Source organism: Mesoplodon densirostris, chromosome 1, assembly GCF_025265405.1.
Source record: "Mesoplodon densirostris isolate mMesDen1 chromosome 1, mMesDen1 primary haplotype, whole genome shotgun sequence".
Lineage (NCBI taxonomy): Eukaryota > Metazoa > Chordata > Mammalia > Artiodactyla > Ziphiidae > Mesoplodon > Mesoplodon densirostris.
Window position 1 is genome coordinate 15843682 of NC_082661.1, and position 11161 is coordinate 15854842.

The following is an 11161-nucleotide window of genomic DNA, read 5'->3' on the forward strand; positions in this document are numbered from 1 at the left end:
TAATGGGATAAAAATTTGGAAAAGTGAGGAATAAAAGTTATTTGCATGTAATATAACTAACTGCATTTAAAAATCAAACATTTATAAACCATTAGAATTAATAACAGAGTTCACTGAGCTTTATGAATGTCAGATCAGTATATTAAAATGAAGTTCATTTTACCATATCAAACAAATAGAAAATGTAGTTTTAAAAGATACTATTTGAAATAGCAACAAAAGTATTAGGAAATTAGTATTTTACATATCTAACAAAACATGTTCAAGACACAGACACATGAAATTGAACTCAGAGTTATTAGTCATAATAGAAATGCAAATTTAAACCACAAGTTACTACTAATACTCTAGAATGGCTATAATCAAAAAGATAGACAATATAAAGTGTTGATAAGAATGTGGAAAAACTGAAACATATATAAATTGCTAGTGGGAATGTAAAATGGTATATTCATGCTATAAAATCATTTGACAGTTTCTTGACCATAAGCCTATTATCTAACCTCCCAATTCCACTCCAAGGAATCTACCCCCCAAAAATGAAAATATATAGACTATCTAAATGTCAGCATTTTTCTAATAGTCAAAGCCTAGAAATAATCCCAGTGTCCATCAACTGGTAAATGGACCAAAAAACAGTGATATAGCCATATAATGTTATACCATCCATTAATTTTTGAAACTAAAATTACTATACTAACAAAGTAAAACAGAAACACATTATGGTCATCTCAATTGAGGTAGAAAAAATATATGACATAAAAATCATCCATTCTTGATAAAAAATATTCAGCAGAGTAGGAATAGAAGGGAATTTCCTCAACTTAATAAAGGCATATATGAAAAGCTTACAACATACTTAATGGTGAAAGACTGAGTGCTTTCCCTCTATGATCAGGAACAAGTCAAAAATAATTGCATGCTTATCATATCTTTTTACATGATACCAGAGGTACCAATGCAATAAGACAAAAAAGAAAAAGTATCCAGCAAGAAAATGAAGTAATCAAATTCCATTATTTGCAGAACACATTACTGTCTACGTAAAAAAAGATATGATGAAACCTACAAAAGGTTTTTTTACCGAGAGATTCTGAAGAACTGAAAATCTCATACACTGCTAGTCGAAATGTAAAATAATACAACCATTTTGGAAATAGTTTGCTTGTTTCTTGAAAGTTAAACATACATCTGCCATATGATCATTACCCAATGAAAGGATCTTTCAGTACAAAATCAGCACAGCTTTTTAGTAATAACCAAAATTGCCTCCCGGAAAAATCTATCACAAAATTCTTTCTGTTCAAAATTTAATCATAATGAAAAAGATTACATCAAAATCCAGCTGAGTTTACTCAAGTTCTATATTTTGTTGCATGTTCAGAATAAGATCTATTGCTGTTTTACTCTTCAGAGTAGAAAAAAATGCACCAAAAATAATTAGAGAATATAGCAAGAAGACATTGACTTTCTTAGCAATATATATGGAGTTAAAAGATTTAAAAATAGAAATGGTAACATATTAATGACAACATCAGTTATTCAATATGAATTTTATTACCTTCAAAATCACCTGAAACTAATAAAACAAACCAACTATTTAAAATAAAAAATACAAATACTTACAATAACATGTTCCTCTAAGTGGATTACCAACATAGCGATTTTCAGAGTCACATCTGTAGAAATACAAAAATCTCATTTACTTTTAAGCAACAAAATTCAAAAGCCTCATGTTTTTCCTTCCAGCAAACAATTAAACTCTACATTAAAACATCTTAAAAACTACTATTAATTGAAGTTTTAAAAACAAATCTTCAAAAGAATTAATGTAGAAAGCTTATATACAGGAATGCATGAGAGAAGAGATAAGTGGAAAAGACAAACATACACAAGAGGAATATAGGGGATGGGATAAAAGCTTGGGGGATATGTATTCTCCCTTAACAATATGAGGAAGAATTTTCAAGTCTGGATAAAGATTTAAAGACATTTATAGGTAGGGGGAAAAAGTTGTGGGAATTCATAAATCACATCTTTTTCATACTTCTGGTATTCTTTGAAATTAATATATTTTCCCCCAGTTTCTAAACCAATGAATCTGTATTTTAAAAAGACCTCCTCAATTGTGTAATGGAGGAAAGTTTTCTCTAAATCTTCCAGCCCTAAATTCAGGAGTTCAAACTCTAAATTCATGTAAGCAGATTATAACAAAATGAAAGAACACATGAGCATTCAAACTCATGAATTCTAAGTTAAATTCTTTAAAACTACGGTTAACTATAGCAGTGGGAGAAAATCATAAGTATTTTGAAAATTTCTGAAGCTCATATTCTTTCAATCCCTATTTCTACAATTCAATTAAAATGACAATTAGTGACTAACAGAGATATAGCTTGGCTTTGCATAATGCTACTTCTTGGAACGCCATCCAAATTTCATTATTATAAAATGTACACAAGGGTAATTGTACAAAGTGACTCAATATTTAAATTATATGCAGAATTTTAAAAGGTGAGAAATTTCTTCCAAAAATGTCTTTAGTTTTAGTAGAGTTACATAGAACTGAGGAATAATTTTAATACATACATATTTTAATTAATGAAGGGTCAAACAGTTGAGAATAATAAAGTAAATAATCAGTTACATTCTGAATGCAATTTTCAGTCATGTGCTTGATAATTTTTTGCATCCATGAAAAAAAAATGAGTTGAAGAGTAAATACTTTTCTACAGTAACTACAAAATTAAAGTAGAAATATATAGCCCTTTATACTACTAACTTTATTCTCTGGAAAAAAGGAACTTAGGGGTATTAGGTTTTCTGTGACTTCTCCAAAAGTTACTCTTTAAATGTGTGTTATATAGTAGTTTTCTAGCTTTTGAAAATGATCATACTCATTACTGCTAGGTTAAGCACTTCAGAATCTATACTATTCCTATACTATTTGTCCCTTCCTTTAGACACCTAATTAAATCCTATCACTCTGTACCAAGTATATACATAAAGGACTGATTTACAATACCGTTACAATTCCTTTTTCTCTCACAGAAAGTAAACTTGACTTGTTGTAAATGGGTATCACAATACTATTTTTAGAATAGGAAAATATTCAACATAATATTCCCTGCAGTGTTATGCATGGTATTCCCTGTATATCTTACTGCCTAAATAGGTGGCTTTCAAGTTCACATAGCAATCTAAGATGAATAACTCTGACAAATGACAAGGGATTTCAAGTACTTTTTAATTTATCTATGAGTTGACTTTAAGAGCTCCAATACGAACCTATTTTCCAATACAGAAGATATGAAGCTTTTATTTTTGTTATTAATAATTAGTTTATTCAAATTATATAATAATATATTGGACTGGAAATTATTGTAACATGTTTACCTTCAACATAATATAGTTTTTAAAAGGAATACTTAAAATTTTATTTTCTCCAAAACACAAATTTTCTCAGAAGGATGAAATTATATGCTCTTGTTTAGGAAGTAACTTCTGCTGGCTTTCATAACTCAAGCTCAGAATTTTGACACAAATAAGGAATTAACACCACCTTGTTAAGAATTAAACTCAGAGGCTTTATAGAGTTCTTGAAGGTGTCCAATATAAAAATGACATTCTCTTTTATATTTTCAAACTCAAGAAAGCAAATTAGAAACATACACTGTCTAAAAGGTTTTATATTAATAATTATTGGAAGAATTTTGAATGTATCAAAAGTATTTTCAAAATATATAATGATGAGTTGAGTTTAAACACCAATTTTTGGTGTTTTAATTTCAGGTATTATTTAAAGAATCACCAGTGCTTACAAACAACTGAGGAAATAAATAGTTGCAAAGGAAACATAATGAAAGTTTTAGGCATAAAATTCAGCCTGAAAAACACAAAAGTAGATATAAATAAACTGAAAGATATTCCTCATTTTTCATTAGGCTATCTCAACATCATCACGTTGTTAGTTAATTTCAAAGATAATGGTTAATTTGATCTAATAAAAATTCTAATGAGCTTTAAAGGAGCTAGAAAAGTTGATCTTAATGTTCACATACAGAAATAAACATACAAGAATAGCTAGAAACAGCAATGAAAAGGAAGAGCTTTGAGGGGAGCTAGACTGAAAAGACATTAAAATATACTCAACATCTATAAAATTAAAACAGTATGGCATCAGTACATAAATAGAAAGATAAATGGTACAGATGAGAAATTCCAGAAACAAAATTTCAGAAATTCCAGAAAAGTCTTGAAATCTAGTATAAGATAAGCATAGTGTTCTGAATGACTGGAGTAAAGACATTCATCATCTTAAATGATATTGAGACAACTGGATGGCCATTTGGAATAATGTAAGATTAGACCCAATCCTCACACCGTACACACACACAAAACACTAAACATAACCACAGAAGTGATATCCCATCACCTTTGCTAAATTTTCTAGTTTAGAAGCAAGTCACATGTCCTGCCCAGACTCGATGAAAGGGGATTATACAATAATGTGTGAATACCAGAAGGCAGAGATCATAGTAGTCACCTTAGAATCTGTCCACAATAATATTTTTGTTATACATAAATTTTTTATTATATTTCAATACAATTATTTGAGATATGAATATGTACTAATCTAATTCATATCATACATAATTTGAGAAGTTAAAGTATTTGATCAAATTCAAACTTAGATTATAAGAGGTAAAGAGAATATGAAGGGAAAAGTATAGATACAAATAATAATTCTTTAAACAAATTAATATTGTACTATATAAATTACATTAAAAAATAATTCTGATATGTAAGCTAAGTAATGATTTTAAAATTCAGCATCTCTCTGTATAAATATTAGATACAAACATTAAAAGCCTCAGAAGTCTTCTGCATGGCTTAATTAAAAACATAACTTCAAAGTATTTCTGTGTCTAAGCAAAGAGATAATCATCCTCTATTCCCACTAAGCAAACAGCCAGACCTTTTTATAAAACAGATTTAGGCTGAAATATTCATTAGGGACTTGGAAAGGGTAAATATTATCATTATATGTCACCTAAATAATGGTTACCATTTATCTGAATGATCACATTACATGATAAGTATCACTTTCTAAAAAACAGAATATAAAATAATTCCACATTTCTAAGTGTTAAAATGTAGCATTTCATTTTGTTCCTATTGATTTAAATATTTAAATATATATACATATTTTATCATAAGATATAATTTTTCTACTCAGAAGCTAAAAAGAGGGACATCTAGTTGCTATAATTTTGAAATATCATAACAGATTATTTAAAACAGCTGAGAATCTGATAAATAAATTTGTGTTTTTATGAAAACTTATGAAAGTTATACATAAGGTAAAACACCCTTGCTTTTGCTTTGTTCTTCCTCTAAAGAAACCCATAAAAATAATACCATATAATATAAACAAAAATATGATATTAAGTACTATAATAGTATTAATATTGATACCACACTTCTCAGACAATGTATCCTAAATAAACAATAAAAATTCAGACATGAAGGTATGGTAAATACTGAAATAGAACCTGAGGAGATACAGGTTCTAGAATTGTAAGGCTGTTTATGGATTTCAAAGTCCAATAATAATAAACAGAAGTAACTAGGTAGTTGAAGACTACTAAAAACAGTAGGTTTTATTTTTTTAATGTTTAAAAGTATTGGAGAGCAAAAGAGTGAAAAATTACCAGGCCAGGATGCAGAGAAGAATGGACTCCCAGGACGTAGAATCATTTTGCGGATCCCTTTTTCACCAATTATGAATAGGAACAGCATTTCACAGGAAAATGATTGGACTCCAGGGCCACCAAAGGTTCATGAGCTTAGTCTCAAAGCGTAATCTTAGGTTTAAGGTCATAAAAAAGCCTTCCAGAGACTGCAGATCTACTTTGAACCATCCTTATCCCTGAAAATGATTAATGCTATGTGCCCTCAGACACACAGCAGAATCAAATTCCCCTAAGATTTAATCCATGGTCTCAAATTTTCTATAAATATATTTTGCAAATATGGTATCAGTACAAAATAAAAAACATAACTGGGCATGGAAATAGGTAAGAAACCAAGAACAGGAACCAGGAAAAACAAAGGATGATGGAAATAGAGCCATGGGAATTTAGATATTATCTAGGAAAAGCCAATGGCTTTAAAATAGCTATTATATTGGAGGAGATAACAGGCAAGAATAAAAATTTGTCTAAATTTCATAAACTATAAAAGGCAAGTAAAAACTATAACAGATTAAGAATAAGAATTTAGTCTGAAAAACTGGAAAATATAAAAACAAGAAAATGAAAATACAATAACCAAAATTAGGAACTGAATGGATGAGATTAACAGCAAATTATACACAGTGGAAAAAGAAAAGTAAACTGAAAAATAGGTCAGGAGAGAGTGGAAAAATATGAAAAAGACATAAAAGTTCTGGTGTTACTGGACCCCAAAAGTAGAAGACAGAAAGAATGGAGAAGAAGCAACATTTGAAGTGTACTGGCTGAACTTCCTGAAATGCCCAACATGATAAATGAATAAATAATAATAATAACTAAGCAATCATAGTAAAACTGGTAAAACAAAAAGAAAAAATTCTTAAAGCCAAAGAATAAAAGAGACTTAGGATGAGAATAAAACTCTGAATAGTTTATTACTTTTAAAGAAATTCAATACTTTATATCTTATTTTAAAGAAGTAATTAAAACATGCCCACAAAGGAAAACCTAAAACCATCTGGCCACCTTGGTGATATTACCTAATACAGGGGAAGACAAGGAAGTCTCAAACAGAACCCCCCAAAAGCACTAACCATATGGAAAAGACTGATATATTCGATATTAAAATTAAGAACTTCTCTTCATCAAAGACATACAAAACAGTGTGAAACCCAATCCACACAGTGGCATTTACCACACATATCATCAACAAAAGACATGCATCCAGAATGCATAATACATTATTACAAATGATTAACCAAAAGAGAATACTATAGAAAAGAATCACAAGAAACTTGAAAGAGCACTATTTCATAAAAGAGGAGTTCAAATGATGATTAAACATATAAAACTTTTAAAATATTATACATACTAAACCTTTAGGAACTAAAGAACCACTTCAGTTCTTAAGAAAATGCAAATTCAAATTACAACATATCAGTTATATATCCATCAGAATCTTTAAATTTAAAATCTCTTATAACACCAAGTATTGTCAAGACTGTAGAGCATTAAGTAAATCATAGAGCCCTGGAATGAGTATAATTTCATATAACAATTTTATGAGTTAATCCTCTAAAATTGAAAAAATGGATGCCCAACACAGACCTATCAAAAATGTATGCACTTGTGAACCAGGGGACATAGATGAGAATACTCATAAGCCCATTAGTTGTAATGGTGAAAAAACAAAACTAGAATTATCAAATAGAAAAATAGAAGTGATTAAATGAAGTGTGCTATAATCATACAATGAAATACTCTACAGCATTGAAAATAATCAAATTATAGCTACATGGATGCAAGAATATGAATGAATATCAAAACATTATGATGAGTGAAATACACACAAAGAATATAGCAACAGACTAGAAGAAAATATTTGCAAAAAACAAATCTGATAAAAGATTGTTATCCAAAATATATAAAGAACTGTTAAAACTCAACAGTGAGAAAACAAACATCCCATTTAAAAAAATGGGCCAAAGATCTGAACAGATATTTCACCAAAGAAGATTACAGACGGAAAAAAAAATCATGTGAAAAGATGCTGTACATAGTATGTCCTAAGGGAAATTCAAATTAAAACAACAAGATACCACTACACACCTATTAGAATGGCCAAAATCCAGAACGCTGACAGCACGAAATGCCGACAGGTATGTGGAATGTGGAGCAACAGGAACTCTCAGTCTTTGCTGGTGGAAATGAAAGATGGTACAGCCACTTTCAAAGACATTTTGCCAGTTTCTTACAAAATTGAACATACTGTTACCATATGATCCAACAATTGCACTCACTGGTATTGACCAAAAGGAGCTGAAAACTTACGTCCACATAAAAACCTACACATGGTTGTTTATAGCAGCTTTATTCATAATTGCCAAAATTTGGAAGTAACCAAGATGTTCTCCAGTAGGTGAGTGGATAAATAAACTGTGGTACATCCAAATGATGGAAAGTTATTCAACACTAAAACGAAACGAACAATCAAGCCATGAAAATGCATATTCCTAAGTGAAAGGAGCCATTCTGAGAAGGCTATATACTATATGACTCCAGTTACATGACATTTTTGAAAAGGCAAAACTATAGAAACAGTACAAAGATCAGTGGTTGTCAGAAGTTAGGAGAGAGGGAGGGATGAATAAGAGAAGTACTGAGGATGTTTAGGTCAGTTAAAGTATTGTGTATGATACTATGATGATGAATACATGCCATTACATATTTATCAAAACCCACAGAATGAATTCACAAAGCTAAAAGTGAACCTGAATGTAAACTCTGGACTTTGGGTGGTAATGATGTATCAATGTAGGTTCATAAATTGTAACAAATGTACCTTTTTGGTGAGGGGTATTGATAATGGGAGAAGCTATGCATCTATGGGGTAGGGGTATATTTCTGTACCTTCTGTTCAATATTGCTGTGAACCTACGACTGCTATAAAATTAAAGTCTATTTAAAAAATCCAGATTTACAAAACAAGTCAATGAAGAGATTTTTTTAATTAACAATTTAAAGTATTTGAAATTAAGAAACAATTTAAAAATAATTACTGGATCAAAATAAAATAAAAATTGAAATTACTGATAATTTAGAAAATATTTCACATTAAAAATACAAACTGATGATTGATTAATTTGAAGCAGTGAATAACTGTGTGTGTGTATGTGTCTGGTTTTGGTATGAAGGAGATGCTGGTCTTATAGAAAAGAGTTTGGAAGTGTTCCTTCCTCTTCAATTTTTTGGAAGAGTCTAAGGATAGTTAACTCTTCTTTAAATGTTTTATAAAATGCACCTGTATAGCTGTCTGGTCCTGGACTTTTGATTGTTGAAAGTTTCTTGATTACTGATTCAATTTCATTACTGGTAGTTAGTCTGTTCGTATTTTCTACCTGTTCTGGATTGAGTCTTGAGAGATTGTACATTTCTAGGAATTTATCCATTTCTTCTAAGTTGTCCATTTTATTAGTGTATAATTGTTCATACTAATCTCTTATGATCCTTTGAATTTTTTTGGTGTCAGCTGTAACTTTTCCACTTCCATGTCTGATTTTATTTATTTGCACCCTCTTTTTTCTTGATGAATCTGGCTACAAGTTTACCAATTTTGTTCACCTTCTCAAAGAACCAGATCTTAGCTTCATTGACCTTTTCTATTGTTTATTTTAGTCTCTATTTATTTACGCTCTGATCTTTATTATTTCTTTACTTCTGTTAACTATAGGTTGTTTTTTTTTAACATCTTTATTGGAGTATAATTGCTTTACAATGTTGTGTTAGTTTCTGCTGTATAGCAAAGTGACTCAGCTATACGTATACATAAATCCCCATATCCCCTCCCTCTTGTGTCTCCCTCCCACACTCCCTATCCCACGCCTCCAGGTGGTCACAAAGCACCGAGCTGATCTCCCTGTGCTATGTGGCTGCTTTCCATTAGCTATCTATTTTACATTTGGTAGTGTATGTATGTCAATGCCACTCTCTCACTTTAACTATAGGTTTTGTTTGTTCTTCTTTTTCTAGTTCCTTTAGGTGTAAGGTTAGGTTGTTTATTTGAGATTGATTTGTTTCCTGAGGTAGGCTTGTATCGCTATAAACTTCCCTCTTAGAAGTGCTTTTGCTGAATCCCATAGATTTTGGACCACTTGGACCACTGTGTTTCCATTTTCATTTGTCTGCAGGTGTTTTCTGATTTCCTCTTTGATTTCTTTGTTGATCCATTGGTTGATTAGTAGCATGTTGTTTAGACTCCACATGTTTGTGTTATCTGTGGTGGGTTTTTTTTGTACAATTGCCCATTAAAATATGCAGAGGTTAGGGGCACCAACCCATTGCACAGTCAAAAATCCATGTATAAATTTTGACTCCCCCCCAAACTTAACTACTAATAGCCTATTGTTGACCAGAAGCCTTACCGATAACATAAACAGTTAATAAACACAAAGTTTGTATGTTATATGTATTATAAACTGTATTCTTATAATAGAGTAAAAAGAAAATGTCATTAAGGAAGTCATAAAGAAGAGAACATACATTTTACAGTACTGTACCCAATTTATCAATACCATAAGTTTATGTCGTCTGTTCACAAGATGAATCATCTAACAGTACCTACATCAATGTTGTCTTATATGGCACAAAGCACTGTAGATGTTATATGTATTACTAACACTAGACATCAATAATGAAAAAATGTGAAAAAGAAATTTATACTTATTTACAAGTATAGCAATTCATGCTTTGATAACAAAAAATCAGCAATATGATTGTTTTATGGTAATGTAGTGTAATCAATAGGGTTGCTTCATGGTAGCTTAGCCTATACACTAATGAATGAATAATTATCAAATTTTAAAAAATCTACAAACAATAAATGCTGGAGAGGGTGTGGAGAAAAAGGAACCCTCTTGCACTGTTGGTGGGAATGTAAATTGATACAGCCACTATGGAGAACAGTATGGAGGTTCCTCAGAAAACTAAAAATAGAATTACCATATGACCCAGCAATCCCACTACTGGGCATATACCCTGAGAAAACCATAATTCAAGGAGAGTCATGTACCACAATGTTCATTGCAGCTCTATTTACAATAGCCAGGACATGGAAGCAACCTAAGTGTCCATCGACAGATGAATGGATAAAGAAGATGTGGCACATATATACAATGGAATATTACTCGGCCATAAAAAGAAACGAAATTGAGTTATTTGTAGTGAGGTAGATGGACCTAGAGTCTGTCATACAGAATGAAGAGGGTCAGAAAGAGAAAAACAAATACCGTATGCTAACAGATATACATGGAATCTAAAAAAAAAACAAAAAATGGTTCTGAAGAACCTAGGGGCAGGTCAGGAATAAAGACACAGACGTAGAGAATGGACTTGAGGACACGAGGAGGGGGAAGGGTAAGCTGGGACGA

At 30.8% G+C, this 11161-nt stretch overlaps 1 protein-coding gene across 1 annotated transcript in view; it reads right to left on the bottom strand.

Annotated features, from left to right (window-relative positions):
- ATRNL1 (attractin like 1) overlaps window positions 1–11161 on the bottom strand; it is a 730282-nt gene that overhangs the window by 460116 nt on the left and 259005 nt on the right. The window contains exon 21 of the mRNA XM_060100355.1: window positions 1627–1679. Coding sequence (XP_059956338.1) covers window positions 1627–1679 — 53 coding nt within the window. The remainder of the gene's footprint in view (window positions 1–1626; window positions 1680–11161) is intronic.